Source organism: Sphaeramia orbicularis, chromosome 1, assembly GCF_902148855.1.
Source record: "Sphaeramia orbicularis chromosome 1, fSphaOr1.1, whole genome shotgun sequence".
Taxonomy (NCBI): Eukaryota; Metazoa; Chordata; class Actinopteri; order Kurtiformes; family Apogonidae; genus Sphaeramia; species Sphaeramia orbicularis.
This window is the reverse complement of record NC_043957.1, coordinates 45,994,143-46,016,623: the sequence shown is the minus strand read 5'-3', so window position 1 is coordinate 46,016,623 and position 22,481 is coordinate 45,994,143. Positions and strand designations below refer to the sequence as shown.

General features: G+C 36.5%; 1 protein-coding gene across 5 annotated transcripts; it reads left to right on the top strand.

Moving 5' to 3' along the window:
- Positions 1-798: 798 nt before the first annotated feature.
- On the top strand, positions 799-19,003 carry LOC115423341 (PRELI domain-containing protein 1, mitochondrial-like). Of its 5 annotated transcripts, none has more exons than XM_030140107.1 (7): positions 800-964; positions 2,276-2,485; positions 4,443-4,668; positions 6,297-6,410; positions 8,259-8,337; positions 10,901-10,926; positions 17,396-19,003. In XM_030140107.1, exons 2-7 carry the CDS (start codon positions 2,394-2,396, stop codon positions 17,429-17,431), a joined length of 573 nt encoding a protein of 190 aa, XP_029995967.1. In that variant the 5' UTR covers positions 800-964; positions 2,276-2,393; the 3' UTR covers positions 17,432-19,003. The 5 variants fall into 5 exon arrangements, with proteins under 5 accessions (XP_029995938.1, XP_029995967.1, XP_029995955.1 ...); XM_030140095.1 differs by having other exon boundaries at positions 10,844-10,926; XM_030140078.1 differs by lacking the exon at positions 17,396-19,003 and having other exon boundaries at positions 799-964; positions 10,844-11,239.
- The last annotated feature ends 3,478 nt before the right edge of the window (positions 19,004-22,481 follow it).

Here is a 22,481-nt window from a genome sequence, read left to right as displayed (position 1 = left end):
GGGGACAATTAGGAGAAAAAAATCAGGTCAGCTTTTGTTTTTGTATTCATTTACATCAATTTTCTTTTTATTGTTTGTTAAATGCTACCCCTATATAAATATTTTTGCAATGTCTTCTGTTACTTGTTTCATTGAATGTATTGTATACTTATGAAAACTATTTTTTGCTGTTGTTATACCTTATTTATATCAACCAAGTTGTTTTATTGTTATTTTGTGTTTTTCTTTCTTTTTGTTTTATTAACTTGTTTTATTGGAAGTAATTTCACAGGTATGACAGTGCAATGTGACCAAAAGGACTTCCATTCTTTCTTTTTTTTTTTTTTTTTTTTTGGTCCCACCCACAATCCCACCCTACCCAAAAGAAGTAAACTTAATATTGACAAGCAATCAGTACAGAATAGATACAATAATTGCCTAATTAACAAAAAAAAGTATCTAGAATAAAAAAAAAAAGATATAAATAACTACAATAACATATAGAAAAACACAAAATAATTTTGTTTTATTCTATTTTGTGTTTTTCTATATTTACAGTGCCACAGGTGAGAATCACAAACGTTTTTCATGACTCATTCTGTCCTTAACCACCGTTTATATCGTTTCCATAGACAAATAGAGGTCATGTCCTTGTGTTGTTGTTTTTTTTTTTTTTTATTAATAACTTTATTAACAACATTTGAGTATACAGTACAAAATTTTAAACAAACATCAAGATGTCAAAAGAGACAAAGCATTTGTCCTGTCCTTGTGTGTACTCTTGTTTGTATACTTTACTTTGACATAGTAAACCGGAAGTAGTCCTGTGTTGTCTAAAATATCCTCGGTCCTGTCCCGTCCGTCACATGCAGCAGAATGGATTTAATTAGCCAATATCCGCTGGTTAATGTGTGGCTGAAGGCACAATAAACAGGCCATGTTTATCCATCATTCGGCCTAACATTAGCATCTCATAAAGCTTCAGGTAAGCGTCAGTGTTTCGTGCTAAGAAGAGCATTAAAACTGAAGTAGCTAGCTAGTGTGAACTGTGTGTATGTGTTGACTGTTCAGGCTAGCCAGTTAATATCAATTAAGCTTGGTTTGTTTTTTTTATGCTAATATATTAGCTGTCACATCTCGGATACAGTCATCGATGCCATGTCTAATAACCATTTCATCCCATTGTCACCGTTTAACGACAAACTCTTTAATGAGATAAGTGCGTTGAGTGTTTGGAGAAGCTAACTAGCCGTTAGCATGTTCATAGCAATAGCTAACGGTAGCTGTTGCGTTAACAAGTTGCAGGTAGTCCCACGTAAAGCCAATGGTCAAGGTTACGTAATTAAGTCACAGCAGTCAGTGGTTTGTCACTATATATGTATGTTGAACCTCTGGAGAATAAGATGTGCGGCTGAAAAATGCCACTGTAAAAAACAGTCGATGTTGACAAATGTTAAAGCATCATTTCTTTAAATTTAAAGTCCTGGTTTTGAATCCTGATAATACAAAGATGCATTCATTTTATAACTTAATACTTTAAACAAACAAGTAAGTACATATAAGAGATAGACACTGACTTTGAGTGTGATGTTTAAATGATCAAGATGTATTCATTTATTTACTAATGTAGGGTTTGTATTATACCTTGAATGTTATTACTAGTCTTATAGCACTGGTCTACAAGGAAAATGCTTCCAGAATAAAAGTAATGAAATTTTACCACATGAGAGTCACTGATAAAGAAAAATCAAGTCAAAAATGCTGGTTGGCTAAACTTTCCAAGATACAGCCTTGGGTCAAAATGTGAAACTCAAGAATTAATGAGAGAATGGGTTTGACTCAAAAGAAATATTTGTCTCTGAGCTACAAGATCTACTTCAAAACACTGTCTGCACATTAGAATACATTCACTTTACAGGTTCTGTTTAGTGGAAGATTTCTAAAACTATTATTTAAATGTACATAAACCAATATATATGTGTAATAACACTTAATCATATACCTTGAAAACATCAGCAAACTGGCACTTTCGTCATTTATTTTCCAATTAATCTTATTAAAATACGTAACATTTAGCACATTTAATGTCTGAAGCAAATCATTTCGAAAAAATTTAGACCAGTGTAGTCAAAGATGTTCTTTATGGAGGTGATACTGGTTGATCAGATGGCTTTTTCCTCCTTTAAAACTTTTGTCAGTATTGTCAGCCTTTCAAAATTTACTGTTGTGTACCTTCAATATATTCGTGCTGCTGGTGCATGATGGTATTGGTAATCTCCTCTCTTTATCTCTGCAGGACCCTTATAGTCTGTGGATGGAGTCAACACCTGAGCTTTCATTGTCTTGTGTAGTAGCAGCAGCAAGAGACTTAAAGATTAAGGTTTCTTGCCATCCGTCACAACAGCAAGAAAAGAATGGTCAAATACTTTTGTAACAGCACAGACATCAGGAGTACATGGGACCATGTTGTCTCTGCTTTTTGGCAGAGATATCCTAACCCATTCAGGTATTTTATCACAGTTGTTTGGATAAACACACGCTGTGGGTATTTAGCAGGTTACACAACATGTTAAAGTGTTAGTATCATTTGCATATCCGAAGAGGTCAGCCATGTTTGATATGGAGAACTGAGAACATGGTTTAGAGAAGTGTAGCCAAGTTTAGCATATTCAGAGTTGTGTGGTTAATCTGATTCATGTGCTTTACCTTTACCTGAAGAACATCCATTGGTTCAGGGTTCCTGCGGGGTCTTTAAAGTGTTGAATTTACAAATCTATATTTAATACCTTAAAAAAAAGTCTTTTAAGATATGGGAAATTTAATATGGTAGGTCTTAATTTCTGTTGCCATAAACTGTGACTGGGAAATGTCCAAGTTGCAAAGAAAGTAACATTAGTCTACTCATTTCCACCTGTCCAACCCAACAATTTATATTGAAATTAGGAACCAATTATCAATAACTTTGCAGCCCCCGGTGAGAAATGACTCTGAACGGTGGGAATCAAGGCATTGGAGTAAATTAATACGTTTACCTAAATTCTAGGAGTTACAGATTTTTGCCAGTGAGCCTGTTAAATAGGTATTAAATTCTGTTCTAAGTAATCTTCAAAATGTCTTAAAAAGTCTTAAATTTAACTTGTAGAAACCTGTAGGAACCCTGTGGGTTTTGGAAACATCTTTGTAATTCTTCACTGGCTACTATGTCTTACAACCAATCTATAACTTTATTATAAACATGGACAACTTCCGAAGTGTCAGTATAGCTTTAGGATAAAGTCTTGAAATGAAATTATTGGTGGTAAAATACATACATCTTAGAATTGTTCTCAGGTAGCCTGGTTAGATTTCAAAACACAGGATAAGATGTTGATAGCGTTTGTGCGAGCACGTACAAAAGTTCATTGGTGAATGTCGGAAAGTTGAAACATAACCAGGAGGCTTGGTTCCAGCCCAGGCCCAACCCAGGGAACAGGACGTCCCTCCAGGGTAAGCGGGGGGGCCGCATCATCAGGAGTGTTCCTCTGGGTCATAGGGTGTTTCGGCCATTCACACCCTCCTCTGAGGCGGCCAGCTACAGGGTGATCAGCCCCTAGTTTGCATCCCACGCCCAGCAGGGACACCCCACCCCCCGAGCCAAGCCCGAGCCGACCACACACAGATTCAAAAACTCGAAAGTAACTTAAAAGTAATCAGAATAATGCTGGATCCCTCCCAAAAAGAAGGTCCTATCTTACAGTTAACTTATTAAATTATTGTTGACAAGCAGCAACAACAAGAGAGTGGAAAAAACACATCAGATAACAAATTGTAGTATTTTTAGTAACAGAGAAGTGTGTTGGATCCTAAAAATCATGTTATACAACTGATGTTTGAAATGGAAATGCTGATTTATAAGAGAAGACGAATAGAAATTAACTTTAACTCTTAAAACCTGACGTGTCATTGCTGATGCACCCTGCGCATATGCAGTTTGGATGGCTGTAACTCTTTCATTGTTTGTGCAGTTGGAAAAATTCCAACGGTTTCTGAAACCTGAGACATTGCACTTTATAGGCTTTATTGGGTCATTACAGTAATTTCACTCACAGTTGTACTAGAGCTGGAGAAGAAGCCGTTTTAGCAGTATTATGACATGCAGTAAATTGTAAATGACTGCAAGATTTTGAAAGTTCTAAGTGGTCTGGAAAAATGGGCAGAAGGACTCACTCACAACATATTTTCTAACCTTTTTATAGTCAAAATAAAAAAAAAATCCAGGTAAATCATTTTAGGCTCAATGTTTAAAGGGTTAAAGTTTAAGTAAGTGGGTGATATACAGTAAGATCATCCGTTGTGGAGCCAGGATTTAATGATGGTCGATATAGTAAAGTCTTTTAGGCACAGTTCTATTTTGTAATTTACGAGCTGCGGTATATTAGTAAAATGAACATGATTCGACTTGTCTGTCTTTGTGTCTGGTTTAGCACCCATGTTCTCACAGAGGACGTTGTGTACCGGGAGGTGACTGCGGACCATCGACTCCTTTCTAGGCGTCTCTTGATGAAGACCAATCGGTTGCCTCGCTGGGCAGAGCACTTCTTTCCCTCTGGCATGTCTCGCTCCGTGTATATCATTGAGGACTCTATCGTGGACCCGGTCAACAGGAGCCTGACCACATACACCTGGAACCTCAACCACACTACACTCATGGTGAAGCCTGCTATTTTCAGCATCATATTAACCACACTGCTGTCAACTGTGTATACATCTTTTAAAAAAAAACACACACAATTTCCTTTTTATTCATTATGGATGTAGTTAGGTCTGGGTGATTAAGGCAAAAGATTATGGCAATATTTAAGGTAAAATCACAACTGATAATGTTCTCACTCATGTAAAATGGGGGAAAGTTACAACCAATAAGTTTCCCTCTAGTTTTCACTGGGTTCTTGAGCTTTAATTTACTATTATAATATTTTTACACTAGATGAAATAAACAAACACATCCATATTTTTGTGTTGATATAGCTGCAGTTTTTCCTGTAATTACCTATAGTTTGGACACCTTTTTTGCCCTTTATGAGTTTCAGACTGAATCAGTTATGTTTTTCAAAATAGTATCTTAAGCATTTGTGTGAATCAGACTCGCTGCACGTCTAAGTTCAGAAGCTGACGGACTTCATAATTTCTTCAAACACATGACACAAACTGAGCACCAAGCACTGAGGCATGGAAAGAGGCTTAAGTGTTGTTGTAAACAGGCTGAAATAAATTAATTAGTCTGGCGGCCTGTGCTAGTGACATTAACCAGGTTAGTGCAACACACTGTAAAATATCATAATTACTCTGATGAATGGTCCATTTGAAATAAATGTTAGCTGAGCAGAAAAGTTTAGAAAGCACTGTTATTACTTCTTTTTTTTTAAAATGACATCATTTCATCATCCCTCTGAAATGTAGATCATATCCTCCTTAGACCCAGCAGTGCATTTTTAGGGGATAAGAGTTTCACAGCTTTACTTAAAAAAATAAATGATTAAAATGGTGTCCACTACAAAGGACATTCCATAAAAAATGTTTCTAAAGAAACTGTTGCATTTTGCTTTTTCCAATCAAGGTAATTATTTAATGTAAAAAAGACACAAATTGTACTTTTCTGGGTCTCAGGAGGATATAGTAAATTAAGATCGATCATAAGATCTTGTGGTGGCTAGGTCCTAGATGTATTTGCCAAAATTTCATACTTGTCTTATATATTTCTTTTACTACAGAGATGGTCATGCAGGTGGCAAGACCATTTGATCCCAGTTAATTCACTAAAAACTTGAAATTCAGCAGTAATTTGCAAATGTAAAAAATACAGTTGTTTGGTAGAGGGACCGTTTCTGCATTAATGCTTCTCAGTGGTTTGGCAGGATGACTGGTCTCCATGTCAATCTCCATGAACTGCGCAGTGCATGCAGGTGTAGCTGATAACCAGACTGTGTAGAAGGCACAATTTGTGCAGGCAGCCAGATCTTCAGAAAGATGAGTCTCTAAACAGGAAGAACGATTTTGACAGGAGTCCTACAGCATGTGACATTTTCACATTCTTACAACTTTACACTAAACCTACATAAATTTATGCAAGTTATGTTTTTAATCCACTGCATTATGGAACTGCATATGAAACAAGAAATTGTCTTGAAGTCAGTGATTCGAAACACACCCAGCCTAAACACTATATATGTTACTAAAATGAATATGAGAAGATGACATAACCTCTGTATCAGCAGACATGACTTCTGATGGTATGTTACTTAACTGAAACATGACCTGGTTTTGGTCTCTCTCATTAGTCAGTTGAAGAACGTTGTGTTTTCCAAGACTCGTTGGAGCAGCCAGCCAGCACCCAGCTGAAACGGGAGGCTTGGATATCCTCCAGCATTTATGGCTTCTCCAGACCTATCCAGGTACATTTACTATTTTTGTGAAATAAATTAACCATGCTTGAATCAACGAGGGGGAATTCTCAGACCGGCATGTACATAGATGAGTATTATTAGCTGTATTGCATTACTGTCTTAAAAGCTACCACAGACATTTGACAAAAATACTGATTTAAGCGCTCACAACAGTGGATTTGCTGGGTTAACACTGGGTCAATAGTTTAGTTGGTTTGTTATTTTGGCTCAAACTATCGTGTTAATGTGAATAAAGTCACACAAAATCCACTTTTGCACCAAGAAAAAAGGTGAGATGGTGATCCCACCTTTTTTCCACCATTGACTGATTTCCACAGCCAAGCCAAAGGAGTAACAGAGGTGAGACAGGCTGGACTTTTACACAGCCGACCTGCATTCCAGATTCAAAAGAGCGGTGACGCAACGCAGTGTATAGTGTGACGTATAACTTGTGAATCGGGAATATCCCTAGCATAGCAGTGTTGCTAACCCCCTCAGAGTCGTTCAATCTTTCATTGTTCCACAAATGTTAGCATGGATAGAGTCTACCGCCCAAAGTGACAACAGCTTGTGGATCTCGGCGTCTCCCCAGTTCAGCATCTATCTGGTCGCGTTGATTTGTTTGTTTACTGTACACGGCCTGCACTCACTTTTAAATCCCCCGGCAAGGGGGGTCGCACACACAATATGCCATCAAAACGACAGACGCTGGAACGAGAGGTGTTCCTTTTACATAGCGCTCCTAAATCATGATTCCACCTTCATCACGGCTCTGTTACTACCTCCAGAGATATTACAAAGGTGGGACCAAATGATCCCACCATTTTGTTTACACAGACGTCGTTCCGGAATAAAGGTGAAATATTCCTGTAACAAAAGTGCTGTGTAAAAGGGGTTACTGACACAAACTCACATATTTAGGCAGAGGTTACTCTTGTGTTCTGTGAGGTTTATGTTTTTGTCAAAGGAGCCATGTGGTAATGATGAGAGCCTCATGGTATCAGTCCCCTCTAATAAAGGGCTGTCTGATCACAACATAATGCATATGAGTTGATATATTGGTCATCTTTGGCACCAACACCTCAACTTGAAATGCTGCTCTCATCTGTTGACAGTTAGGTGCTCATTTTTCTATTTTAGGGCATCTTTACATTGTATAGCCTGAAAGTAATTTTTTTCCACATTCTTAACACTTTGTGTGGTTAGTTTTACTTTCTCACTACAGTTTTTGGAGTGGACTAACTAACTTTACTCGATATACCAGCATCTTGCTTTAACATCTTCTGTGTTATATTTGTGTTTTGGCAGTGATGGTATTGCTTAACTTCCCAAAATTGGTCTGAAAGTCTGAACCACCAAACTGTACACTGTTTTCATACTGTGACTTGAACAATGGTTCAGTTTAATCCAGCTGAGACTATCCTGCGGGGTCAGAGCAGAGACCAGCTGTTAGCCTTTATTGTGATCTGAGAAGGTTTCACACCATAGAACTGTTGTTTAGATCAGACTGAATCAACTAGGTGTGAGAGCATCCTTAATCTTACATATTAGACCTTTTAAGTAGATATACTTGCTTTTAATCACAGAAGGTAACAAACAGAATCATGTGGCTCGGTTTGAAGGTCAGCAGAGCCACAGGAGACTGCGCAATTGCCAAAATAAAGAAGTAGGCGATTTGAGGAAAGAAGTAAATTTGGTTGCCAAAAATGTGTCAACCTAAAATTGTTCTTATTGTTATAATGCCAGGCTTGCAGTGGTATCCCTAGAGGGAAGAATGAGAACTGAGACTGTTAGCGAAGTGTTGTATTTCAGACTTCTCCCCCATGTAAAGCCATTTCCTGTTCTATCTTTTCCCAGGAGTTTGGATTGGCACGCTTTAAGAGCAACCAGGTGAAGGCTATGAAAGGGCTGGAATATGCGCTGTCGAATTTACAAGGTACGTACACATCACCAACAGAAACATGAGGAAACGGTGCAAGGGAGAGAGCACAAACAAACCAAAGGGTTTATTTTAAGCTGTTGTTATTTCTGGAAAAGTGGAACTCATACAGGAAGTTTGAGATTAGTTTCTTAAAAAAACATTAGACAACTCAATATTCTGTGTTGTTTGATTCAAATTATTTAGATGTTATTGGTAGAAAAAAAAAAGGTGTTGTGACGGATGTTTAAAATAGATTAGATCATATAAACTTATGCAAAACAATGCAAGTACAAACCAACATTTACCATCATATGGGGTGTCATAGCAACTTTCATTTCTGCTTAATTGAACAGACTGCCACAGTTGTTGCAGCAGTAGTTGGGTCTGTCAGCATTTTCTAAAATTTACACCAACCTTCAGGTCCGTGTTTTCGCTGAAAAGTACCATGTTACTGCAAAGTGATATACTGTAAAACGACAACCACAGTGAAAAACAACACAGATTTCTGGGTTTAGGTTCAGATCAGAAAACAATTTAGTGTTGTTGTATTTTAGAGGAAGTCCTGCAAAACATGCAAATACTTATTTGTGTGTGTCAAAACACAAATTATCTAGTTCCACAAACAGTCATAACCTCCATGCTAATTACAGATACAGCCCGCAAATATGATCTCACAGGCCGTTTAATTCATAGACCTTCATAAAGGGGATATATGTAGTATTTCTATTAAAAACATTCAGTTAAAACCTGAAATAAATAACTAATAATAAATAACCAAATCCAGCTCATGGGATGAACTTGTGAAATATGAAAATTTCACTTAAGATACTAACTACTACTAACTTTTTGTTCAAGAGCCAAATTCAGTCTCAAATCAGTCAAGATATCATGAAAACCTATAAATAATGACAACTCCATAATTTTCTCTTTGTTATAGGGTAAAAAAAAAAGTTAAATTACATGAATATGTTTATATTTCTAAACTTTCCTTCACAATAAATGTGAATTACCTGAACAGATATGAACAACCCGAAACATCTTAAGAGAATGAAGAGCAATTTTTATAATATTATTTCTGTTACTAAATGTTGTGTGAACATGTGCAAATGAGAGAGTGAGGCATAATACTGTCAAAATTCCACTTAATTTTCTTAGTAAAAGGAGTAAAGGATAGTTTGTAGATGTAAGTATTTTCTTGATGTATTTTTTACTTTTTTCGTTCTAAAATATATTGAAAAGTTTGAAGTTGACATTTTTCATATATTATGGTACTATTTCACTGGTCCCACTTCAGATCATATTGTGCTAAATGTGGTCCCTGAACTAAAATGAGTTTGACGCCCCTGATCTAAGGGATTTAGATGACTGCTAGAGGGAATAATGACACACTCTGTCTCCCATGGTTATGAAAACGTCACATGGCCCTCTGACTTAAGTGTCAGAAAGTGACGAGATGGGACAAGAACCACAAAGAAAAGATATTTAGAGTCAAAGAAAGTGACAAATAAAAGGTAGACGCAGCGTTTTCTGTTCCGTAAGTTTGCTGCTTTTTGATCCACAGTTCAGACTAAACTGTGACAATTCCTACCATGTTTGGATGATTCCAAACAGATCTTTAGTGCAGCTATTGACAACACAAACCATACAGAAAATAGAGATAATTTATGGTTTTACTGTGGCTGTTTTGTATCTGAAAACAGACCTAAGATAACAGGTACAATGTAAACTATCAGCGGATACACCACGTTAAGCTTATGAGCCAGTGTGGTTTTGAACGACTGTCAAAACAACTGGCTATTAGTTTTAGTTTGAAGAAAAAAACTTAACACTAGAGAAGCACACGGAGAGTGCAGACCTCCGCCAAGGCAGATCAGTCGCACCCCCCCCTCCAATCACCACCAAAACTCAATCATTTGTTCCTTGTGCCAGTATCAACATTTCCTGAAATTTTCAGCCAAATCTGTCCATAACTTTTTGAGTTATTTTGAACACGGACAGACAGACAGACAAACAAACCACCGCCGGCAAAAACATAACCTCCTTGGCAGAGGTAATAATACAGATGTGTGTAAACACTGAGCTTTATACTTTATTCAGAGAATGATACAATCTGTGGAAACATAACATTGATACACTGGTGGTTTTAGTAGTTTTAAGTGTATTTTGGTGCATAACGTCCTCTTGCTGTTGAGTATGAAACATTAATACTACATATAACCCCTTTAAAGTAAAAAAAAAAAAAAAAAAAAAAGTCAAAGTGTGCCCAAGGTGAGAGTTTCAATGTTAACACCTCTTTCAATTTCATGTCTGGGTGACATTAGCTGCATATCATCCTACTCTCTCTGGCCTGATTTCCTGTCTCCTCTCTGCTTTTTGCCACTGAGCGACACAAAATGTCCAAAAAAAGAGGGAAGAAAGGTCATTATCAGAGTCCCGTTTAGCAATGTTTCCTGGCAAATGAGGCTTGTGCTGTGCTACAAAACTGTATGTTGTGCTGATGCAGCGTACTGTTGTCTGAAAGGACGTTCTCCCATTGTTGTGATTCTGTCCCACTGCCCCTGTGTTGATGGGACTGCAGGGATTGGCATCAGGCTGAGCGTCATGGTAAGTATGTTAGCAGCGGGGCATCCATCTGCCATCCCAGGCCTTGCTCGGGGTTGTCACATGATGCCGTATATGAGCCTGCCATGGTAGCCTGTGTAGCAGAAGTAGCCACTGTGTGTCCTCGTTGGCTCTATTTGCAGATATTCGTCTGGTAAAGATGAGATCAGTGATGCTGAATATTAAAACTGTCAAATGTGGCTCAGTAGTGTTTGTAGAGAGGTAGATAGTAGTGTGTAGTCTTAACTGATGTCTGTGTTTAGGATGGTATTTTGATGTAATATAAAAAGAAAACCATTATCACTTTTCACTTCCTGGAAAAAGAATAGTTACAGCACTTTCCCAACAGTGATACAATAAAATATTCCAGGTAAAAAAATCTTTAGTACTTATTGGTAGTGGAAAAAATAGCTTGCGACAATTACTGTTATGTTTATTTTCATTGCTCTGTATTAGTCTCTAAATTTTGATCTGTAATCACATTTTATTCACAAGCAATCATAATATTTCCTTTTTCACTTAACTCATAAAGACCCACTGCTGCTTTTGTGTTGGTTCCCAAATAAATTTTTCTCTAAATTTCTTCTTTTTAAAGTGATTTATCACCATTTATTATAATATTATCTTCTGTATTTTGCGTTTTTTTTTTCAGTGAAAATCACATATTTTCCTGTATTTCATTCTGTGATCATGTAGGTTTTCGTTAAAGCTGTGAGTAAAGTTGAGGATTATTATATCAGAAACAGAAAATTGGAAAAAAGTCATTTTCTCAATAAATATATCATTAACTGAACATAAAACAAGTGTCTCAATCCACTGTCATTAATCAAATTCCATGGGTTTTACTGGTGAATCAGTGTTGAAGATGACAGTGTTTCCACATTCACTACAGAGCCTCAGAAAGTCCAAATGGGTCATGTAAATGGAATGTACAAAAAAGATGTAAAACTGCATTTTACATCAATTATTTACATAGATTGATAAGATTAATGGATCAGCAGTGATTAAGGGCCCCTTTACACAGCATGGAGAGTTGTTGGGTGACCATTGAGCGATCCAAAAATTGGCTCAATCGCTCAACAATCTCCTAAGCGTCAAAAAAGCCCCTTCTGTGTAAATGTTTGGGAGATCCTTGTGCGCTCATTGTGCCTTTGTCCCCTACTTTAAACTGTCTGGTCAGTCAGATCAGGCAAGGGGGTCATCGAGATAGTCATACCCATTCCCTCATTGATCTCTCAACCCTCTCTACCTTCGGGGTGGAAAAATTTGGCATTCATTGAAGGATTGCTGAGAGATCACTGGGAGATTGTTGAGAGCTTCTTGAGCATTCGTTGAGAGATTGTTTTGGACTGAGTCAAAACTTTGAGTATACCATGGAGATCACTGGAAGATCCTTGAGAGATCTTGGTGATAGCTGGGCGCTCATTAAAAGATCGTTGAGAGATCTGGCCATTTTTTCAACGCTCAATGATCACCACCCCTGTGTCAAGGGGGTTTAAACATTTTATTTCAGTTGATGACTTTGGCCGCTGGTGGATAATTGGGTCTTTATGCGTTAAACCTGACATTAAGTTTTAGTAGTACTCATTATTACCTTCACTTTATCATTTAAATACATACAAACAAGTAGAAGGAAATTCCAGTCTGTGTTGATGTTTACAGGTTTCTTTTCTATTTCTTTTTTGCAGTCATTGTGATTTAGGTGGAAAAAGTCACCATTTTAATTGAAATACATGATGGTAAATGGGGCTGAATAATAGTCAGTTGTATCTTGCTGCCATTGTATGGCAGTGTAGTCAATAATAAGCAGACCTTGTTTGTTACTGTTTTAAAGAAAAGTACTGTTTTGTGCTTTGAAGGATGTAGTTCTCAATCATGTGATGTGTAGACGTGTGAGGGAGGGTTGGACAAAGCAGTGGGTTGGAATAATGCACTGATTGCATGATTTACACTTGAAATGAAGTTGGCTGAGTATGCATCTCTTGTACTTTTTTCAGCATCGTGCTCACATGTCTTCCTCTCTATTCTTTTATATCCTTTTCTTTTGTGTTAATACATAGTTAAATGTGTAAGGTGGTTAGCATCATTGACCCTAAGTGAACGCTGGCACAAAATTATGAACCTTAGATCATTGTAACTATGTTAGTTAAGATGTTATAGCTAGATTTATCCAGCAGTAGAATGGAAGGAGATGCATTAATGAGGTTTTAGGGTCTTTTGCACAACAAGTGTTTGGTTTAGTGAGTTAGCAAAAATAAATATGAAATATTCCCTCACATGTGAATAATAAGTAATTAACCCTTTCATGCATAGTGGTCACTACAGTGGACAGTTATTCTCCAGCTGTTCTCTTGTATATTCATGAGTTTTTGTTGGTTTAGTTCCGTATCAGCCACCACAGTGGCTGTTTACGCACCATCCCATACACTGATATTCAGACCATTACTGTCACTTTGCTGTTCTTCATAAACCTGATCTGCACTAACATGTTTGAAAAATCTTTAAATTTAAATTGAAAAATTTAAATCACCTGTTATTTGTTAGACACGTTTTGTTTTTTTTTTGCATGTTATTTCCATGACGTGAATAATAACTAGGACTAGAATATGTTAAAATATGAGAAAACATCAGATTTGCAGCATAAAAAATGTTTTTATTTCGTTGTTTTCATATTACTTTCTTACGGAACAGGATTAGGGCCACTGGACTTTAATCTTAGAATTCTGACTTTAAACTCAGAATTCTGACTTTTTTTCCTCAGAATTCTGACTTTAAACTCAGAATTCTGACTTTAATCTCAGAATTCTGACTTTTTTTCCTTAGAATTCTGACTTTAAACTCCAAATTCTGACTTTTTTCTCCGAATTCTGACTTTAAACTCAGAATTCTGACTTTCTTCTCAGAATTCTGAGTTTAAATTCAGAATTTTGACGTTAATCTCAGAATTCTAACTTTTTTCTCTGAATTCTGACTTTTTTCTCCGAATTCTGACTTTAATCTCAGAATTATGACTTTTTTTTCTCATAATAATAATAAGAAATACATATTGGACCTTAGTTTATTGTATTTTTTTCAGTGGCCCTAATCCTATTCCGTACTTTCTAATATTGGGTTTTAAACACACATTTCTTTACTTCAAAAATTAAATGCATGGACATTTTTGTAACTCCATGAAAAAAAAATCGATCGCATTGTTTTTTTTTTTCATGTGTAAGGAGGAATAAAAACACTTACGAAAAAAAATGTTTACTAAGGTTCAGGTAATTCAAGCATGAAAGGGTTAAGCAAGTAACATATGAATATACAGTAGTGATAAATAATTAAGGTAAATCTTTTGGCTAAAAGTAAACAAAACATCATCTGTTCATTCAGATGGGTAGAAGATCATTATTACGCTGAGATTCATTTATATGTCCAGATCACACAATACCTTTAGACTGGAAGTTGTTTTCATATGAATAAGTATTTGTGAAGAAAGATCTATACTGACTGCAGGGAGACGTCCAAATATTTAATAATACCTATGATTAAAAATCTCAGTGGAAGTGTTATGTACATATGACCCATTAGCCATATTGATTTTTAATGCTAATTTGTAATTTGACCATTTGCAAATAATTAAAGCTATACCGTATGATGTGGCATTTTTACACTTTTCTTTTGTCACCTTGAAATAAGCATGTATCAAACTAAAATGTAAAAGAAATCCACAATGTTTTGAAACTCAAAAATGTTCAATTCTCATATATTTCTGATAAAAGTCTGACCAATCATTTTATTCGGTCCGAATAAAATGACTGGCCGAGCCTGGTTGAGCCTCCTGTCAGTCATTTGTTCCCGCCGTCCCGCATCTAATATGGGTACCTCTGAATCTGACGCTTCACTGGCGCTGCTCCTCCTGTCACTGACTGCCGTCTCCTGTGTAGGGATGTGATTGGATAGGACTCAAATGCACGTGTCGAAGGGAAGTAAACAGATTTATTAACAGAAACAACAACTAAGAGGAACAAACAGAAAAACCTGACAGCAGCAGTCAAGAGTCTGGTGAAAGAAGGATAGAGATAAAGTCTGGGAGTCTGGTGTACTTGACTCCACAGACACGTCCACCCAAAGCTCAATATTTATGACTGCAGGACTCTGCGTAAATGCACTTAGGTGTCACTCAGTGTAGGATTATGTAGGATGATAAATGTATGGACTATGAAACCTCAAATATCCACAGACAGTAGCGAAGTACGCGCGCTCACGGTACGGCCCACTCCGCCCAGGTGATGTGGTGCAGTGGAGACAATGATCCAGCGATTTTTGTCCAGACACCTTCCCTCTCCACCTCTGAAAGTAATTCTCTCGCATTTATGACTATTCTAGCGAGAAAGGTAATTGTCCTGAAATGGAAATCACCACAGCCCCCTTCCTTTATTCACTGGCTCAGAGACGTCCTATATTTTCTCAAATTAGAAAAAATTAGAATGACACTTTATGCCTCTGCTGATAAATTTTCACAAATCTGGAATCCTTTGTTTCAACGAGTCAGGAAAACAAATTTCCCCTTTGTTCCAGATTGACCTTTATGGTAATTTTTCAGCCTGGTCCTCTTTTTTGTTTTATCTATTCAGTAATGCATCTTGTGTAACACATACCGCATCGATATTCTAAATGTGAACTTTTCAAGACGTTTTTTTGTTTGTTTGTTTGTTTGTTTGTTTGTTTTTTAAAAATTTAATTTAATTTATTGACATTTTTTTGTGCTTTTTGTTTTGTTTTTTGTTTGTTTGTTGTCTTTGTCTGGTGTGCTTTTGTTAATGGAGAAGGTTGGTATACTTGTGCACTTGTCCTTGTTCTTGGGTTTGTTTGCATGAAAAAAAAAAAAAAAAAAAGGAAATTGTGCAACAGTTTATTTTCAACTGATGTCACATATGATACAATGTTTGTATTGCCCAATTTCTATAAAACTCCAAATACACAAAAGTTGGGAAAAAAAAAAAGACAATGTCCCAGCGCTGCACAGACCAGACCCTTAAATACAGGGTCTCCTAATGAAACAGGAGCTGCATGATGTGTCTGGTTGCTGAGGGAGGGGTCCGCGGCCACGCTGAGGGGACCGGACCTCCCCATCCGCTTCCACCGCACGCGTCAGGTGAGAGGAGGGGAGCGTCAGAGCTCAGGCAGGAGGAAGCGGGCAGGGCTTTGGAGGGAGGCGATTTGCTCATGTTCAAATTTTTACAAAGTGCTGTGTGAAATGCCAGATCAGTAGGTATAGCTTTAACATCAATAACACTGGTCAACAACAAATTTATTGTTTAAGTTTTATAAGCTGATTTAGGATAATTTTGGTGTGCTGAATCCAAAAATCACATTAATTTTGCTCAGTCAGGTCAACTTTCTGAACTATGCTACATATTGGCTTTTTAACATTTTTGTTTACATTTGTGGGCATTTTCACATCATATGATACAAAATTCTTTCATATTTCTTGCAATAAACGAGTTCTGAAGATTTTACTTTTGCCAATTTATGATTAATGTTTTTTTTAATATTACAGGTGAATGAAATGGGTTCGACTAGAAGATCTTGCAAAAATAAGCCTGACGTAGTCTGCTACATCTGCGGTGAATACACCATTGTACCTAACAGGAATCCTGTTAGAAAATGATTTTTTTTCTCTTAAAACCTATTTTGGGTGAGAACTACATAAAAAAAATCAACTGATAAAGTCACAAAAATGTAATCAATTTTGTGAGAAGATCAAATTTTTTAAAATCAAATTAGCAAAAAAAAAACCTGACCTGATTGAGAAAAACAGATGTCATTTTTGGATTTAGCGGTGCAAAATGGTCCTAATTCAGTTGAAAAAACCTAGACAACTTGCAAAAAACATTTTTTTGTCACCCAGTGTAATGTAAGGTTAGTGCGTTGTAGGTTTGGTAATCAGCTGTTGTGTTGGTATTAGTGTGGCTTCAGGTCCTTGTTTTTAGCCTTTACAATGTGCTTGGTTCCATTTCCACCAGCATGCTGCCTCCTCTCAGGTGTAACACATAATGAATATCCACTGCACGCAAAAGTGGAAGAAGCCCCCCCCCCCCCCCCCTTACTCCATCTCTCTGTGTTTTTGTTCTCACATGAGGCACTTTCAAATCCAGGGTTCACACTGGGGTCAGACACAAATAGACTCCACAGCCCATGGTACTGACTCATGTAGCGGTTCATAACTGCCTACAGCTGTGACTGTTTTCTTTTGACCTTGATCTTTCCTCAGAGTCGAGGAAAGTTCATAATAATCTAAGTTCGTTCATCTTTCCATCTTGCATGCCGTTACAGATTCTGGGCACACTTTAAGCTTACAGACAAACACACGTTGACTTGTGTTGTTCCAGAGGATGATTTCAAACTTTTTTTTGTTTTGTTTTTGCTTGTTTTTTTTGTTTTGTTTTTCTTGTCTTCGTTTTTCCTCACATAAACTCTGGTCTGACAGGAGAGACGCCCCAGCGGCTGCTCAGGGACACGGTGAAGGATGCGTCAGAGAAGGCCAAGGAGGCGGCCAAGACGCTGGCTTCAGCTACAGTCCCTCAGAAACCACAGCAGTACGTCTGACAGGACAGGATGCAAAGCCCTGCCCGCTGACGGGAAATCAACCCAACGCCTTCTGATGATCTCCATCATCACGGCCGGACCGAGGTCGTACGGGGATATCAATGGACGCTGCTTGAGGTCTTTGAACTTTGCGATCTTTCTGTGCTGTGTCTGTTAGATTACGACCGACTTCGTTCTCTGCTCTGACGACTGAAGCTTTCATTAAATCTCAGGTGCTGAGCCTTTGTATGAAACCTACTGCCTTTGTTTTAACTTTCAGACGTCGACCAGCTCAATCTGGTAACACTGTAACAATGTCAGCTGGAAATGCACACTTTGGCCAATGTAAGACGCACACGTAATCTAGTATTTGAACCTAGTGAGATGTTTTTATGCAAGATGATTCTATTTTTCATGAACAGTTTGGCACTTTGGGTTTTCATTTAACAGCCAATGACAATGCAAGTAGCTAGGGCTAAAACTAACAGATATTTTCATTATTGATGAAGCTGTCAGATTATTTTCTGTATTTCTTGATTAATGGTTTACTATATATCAAAAAAAAAAAAAATCTCTTGTAGCCTCAAATGAACACCTTCAGAGTCTTTTTTTTTTTACCCAGTAACCGTCCAACATGTAAAGATGAGTCACTGCTTCTCACGGAAGACAAAGAAAGGGCAGAAAATTTGGTTATTGTCACATTTAAGCCGCAAACGTTTGTTAATTTTGCTTGAAAAGTCAGTAAAATAATCAATTATCAAACTATTAGTTTTTCCCCTTATCGACTGATCAGCTGTAGCGAGTACCACATTACGTTCTAGTTATTGTTGATTCGACCAAACAATGAAACTGTGACTGTTTTTACTCGGCAAGAAACAACGTCGATTTTAACTGAATGGGTAAATACAAGGCAGATATGTCCATAGCTGGAGAATATCATTTTTCATCAAACAGCATGCAATATATTCTGTTATATTGCAAGCGGTTAGTGTGTGTGCCTGCAGAGTTTGTACTGGAACACTGATAATACAAACATACCAAAGTGACTTAATGTGAGAAGTCATGATGAACCATGTCTGTGATTAGCCTTTATCTGTACGACTGTCTCTGAGATGTTTTAGCCACTATTGATTATTTCTGCCTGTTAATATGAAGCTTAACTATTTTAGGAAAATGACATTGTTCTTAACATTTCAATGATTGCATTCCCTTATAGATAGAGTTAACTGGATTTTCTGCTGCAAGACTTGAATTACAGTTGAATAATTAATGTTATTTATATTGAATGATTATTTTAGCATAGTTTGTATTACTGGGTCTTTATTTTAGCCAGGTAGCCAGATATTTTGTCTACATCATATCTCAGAACAGCATTTGCAAGCGTTAAAGGTGTTTGTCCATCTGTATTAGTTTAGTCATGCAGGACAGTCCGATCATCTTTAACTTTGCAGGTATAAGTTTTGTTTTTCATTGTGAAAATGGAGTTAAATAAAATTTGATGTAATTTATACAGTGTTGTCATCTGTCCATTTTTAGCTTACTGGCCGACATGACGTTAGCTATTGTCGTCATGCAGCGTCTGTCGTCCGTTACAAAACTTTCAGTCTTCTTCTCCGAAACTACAATTCTGATTGACTTCAAACTTGGTATACAGCTTCTGTATGATGATGTCAACAAAAGTTAGTGAAATTATTTGGATCTGATTCTGGATTTGGTGCGACTTTGAAAAATTTTCCCATTATAAGAGATAGGAAGTGGATCGATGCAATAACTCAGTAAATATAAATGATATCAAGTGTAAATTTCTACGGTCCAGCCCTGATGGGGAGATGACCAAAACATAAGGTCCACATGCTGATCAGGATCTTCTTCTGGATCCGGGAACTTACGGAAAATTTAACATGGGCTCTTATGGAGAAAAAATTCCAATCGTCTTCTTCTCCCAAACTACAGTTCTGATTGACTTCAAACTTGGTATACAGCTTCTGTATGATGATGTCAACACAAGGTATTGAAATTATTTCGATCCGGATCTGATTCTGGATTTGGTCCGACTTTGACAAATTTTCCCATTATAACAGATAGGAAGTGGATTGATCCAATAAATCAGTATCAATGATATCAAGTTGTAATTTGAATTTTTTACAGATCTGATTGGAATATGACCAAAACATGGGCTATTTCTGTAATATAATAAATACACAGAACTGGGTGATAATAAATGGCATCTGGATACATTTCCCAAAGCTTTTAATTTGGCCGGTAAGCTACAGGGCCATTGGTCCTATTTTTAGTTCACTGGCTCATAGGCCATGAGCTACTGTGAAGGTGCTTTGTCTGTCTTCGTTGTTGTTGTTGTCTTCGTCGCCATCTTCGTCACCGTCTTGGTCGTTGTCATCTTCAGCATTGTCTTCATCGTGGTCATCTTTGTCGTTGTCTTCATCTTTGTCGTTGTCTTCATCGTTACCTCCGCCAATATGGTTATGTTTTTGTCGGCACTGATTTGTTTGTCTGTCTGTCTGTCTGTCTGTGTGTGCAAGATAACTCAAAAAGTTATGGACAGATTTGGATGAAAATTTCAGGAAATGCTGATACTGGCACAAGGAACAAATGATTAAATTTTGGTGATGATCATAGGTGGGAGGGTCCACGGGGTGCCCACTGATCGACAGTTCTGATTAGACATTTCAGGTTGTTCATATTTGTTCAGGTTATTCACATTTTATTGTTACAGGATAGTTTGTAAATGTAAATATTTTCATAATTTATTTTTTGCATTAAAACAAAAAAAATGTAAGTTGTTAATTCTAGATTTTTTGGCTTAATTGAAGATTTTTTTTTAATTAATTGAAGATTTTTTTTTTTTTGGCTTAATTCAAGATTTTTTTTATTTAATTAAAGATTCTTTTTTTTGGCTTAATTCAAGATTTTTTTTTTAAACTTAATTGAAGATTTTTTTTTTTTTGCTTAATTCAATATTTTTTTTTTTTTTTTTTTACTTAATTGAAGACTTTGTCTTAATTCAAGATTTTTTGCTAAATTTTAGATTTTTTTTGGCTTAATTGAGGATTTTTTTTACTTAATTGAAGATTTTTTTTTTTTGCTTAATTGAAGTTTTTTTTTTTACCTAGTCGAAGATGTTTTTTTTTTTTTTTTTTTTTGGCTTAATTCAAGATTTTTTTTACTTAATTGAAGATTTTTTTTTTTGGCTTAATTCAATATTATTTTTTTTTACTTAATTGAAGATTTTTTTTTTTTTTTTTTTGCTTAATTCAGTTTTTTTTTTTTTTTTACTTAATTGAAGACTTTATTTTGGCTTAATTCAAGATTTTTTGCTAAATTTGAGATTTTTTGTGGCTTAATTGAAGATTTTTTTTTTTTTACTTAATTGAAGATTTTTTTTTTTTTTTTTTTGCTTAATTGAAGATTTTTTATTTTTTTTTTACCTAATCGAAGATGTTTTTTTTTTTTTTGGCTTAATTCAAGGATTTTTTACTTAATTGAAGATTTTTTTTTGCTTAATTGAAGATTTTCTTTTTACTTAATCGAAGATTTTTTTTTTTTTTGGCTTAATTCAATATTTTTTTAACTTAATTGAAGACTTTATTTTGGCTTAATTGAAGATTTTTTTTTACTTCATTGAAGATTTTTATTTTTTTTTTTTGCTTTATTGAAGATTTTTTTTTACCTAATCGAAGATGGGGTTTTTTTTTGGCTTAATTCAAGATCTTTTTCTTTAATTCAAGCTGATTTTTTTTTTTTACTTAATTCAGTTCAAAAGTGTGGAATTTTTGCACTTTTTAAATTCATCCCAGGGGCCGGATTGGAACCTTTGGCGGGCCACATTTGGCCCCCGGGCCTCATGTTTGACACCCCTGTTATAGGTTATTATGCTATTATTTTACTGGTCCGGCCCAATGGAGATCAAATCGGGCTGAATGTGGCCCCTGGAAGAAAATGAAATTGAGACCCCTGTCATATACGGACTTTCATTTAATTAGTTGAGTTCTCCTCCAATGAAAGTACCACCCAATCCTAATGGGAGATTGAGCCCCTGCATCAAGACCACAGGACTCTAACATAGCGGCAGAACCTGACAACCTCACAAATTTAACTTGTTGATCCTTGATAGGCCATACAGGGCCACTGGTTCTATTTTTGTTTGTGCTACAGCAGTGACAGCAAGTGAACCCAGACCTTTATCAACTGGTTAATATTACAGACTGTACGTTAAGATTCACAGCTGCACAAACAGGAAATCCCATCACATCTTTACAGCTTTTATCTGCTCATCCCTTCTTGCTTCGTTCACTCCTCACTTCTTACTTTACTTTCAGCCTCCCTTCCTCCACACAGTTCATCACAAAACATTTCTACAGGCAATAATCAGACAGTAGCATCTTTATGTATAAAACATTTTAATTATATTACAATGAGAGAATACACAATACCTTCAAGTGTTTGCCGAAGTGTAGCCAGCACCAGGTACTCGTGTACACGCATTCGCACACACACACACACAAAAAAAAAAAAAAAAAAAAAAACACAAAAAAGGAACTTATATAACATCTTCTGAATGCATATAAGACATCCGCTAAAAGGAACATATTCACAGGTCTCTGGCACAGAACTCTCCCTACTCTGAACAGTATGCGCTATTTTCCTCCTCTCTCCTCATGTACTAACCACCGGCTCGCCCTCTGTGCTGCCTCTACGTCTGAAAGATGACCTACTGCATATGCTGGTGTGACACTCAGGCTCTGAAGCATCACTTAAAGATAGAAAACAGGGAGAGAATATAGTAGGCTGAGGTCTGGAAAAGGGGATGCTGACCAAAAGCCTGCAGTTCACTGGTATTAAAGCTATCCATGTGGAATTACATACAAGAACTAATCTAACTGCATGGAAGGTTTCAAAAGTGACTATTTATTTGGCAGGAATAATCTTTTCAAGGAAGTGTCTGTTGATTTTTGTGAGCACCGTCACTC

Excerpts from the sequence above, each read along its gene's own strand:
- LOC115423341 (XM_030140078.1), top strand. The coding sequence starts at position 2,394 with ATGGTCAAATACTTTTGTAACAGCACAGACATCAGGAGTACATGGGAC. Across the intron at positions 4,669-6,296 it reads TCAACCACACTACACTCATG|TCAGTTGAAGAACGTTGTGT; the intron begins GTGAAGCCTGCT and ends CTCTCTCATTAG. Across the intron at positions 8,338-10,843 it reads TGCGCTGTCGAATTTACAAG|GACGTTCTCCCATTGTTGTG; the intron begins GTACGTACACAT and ends GTTGTCTGAAAG.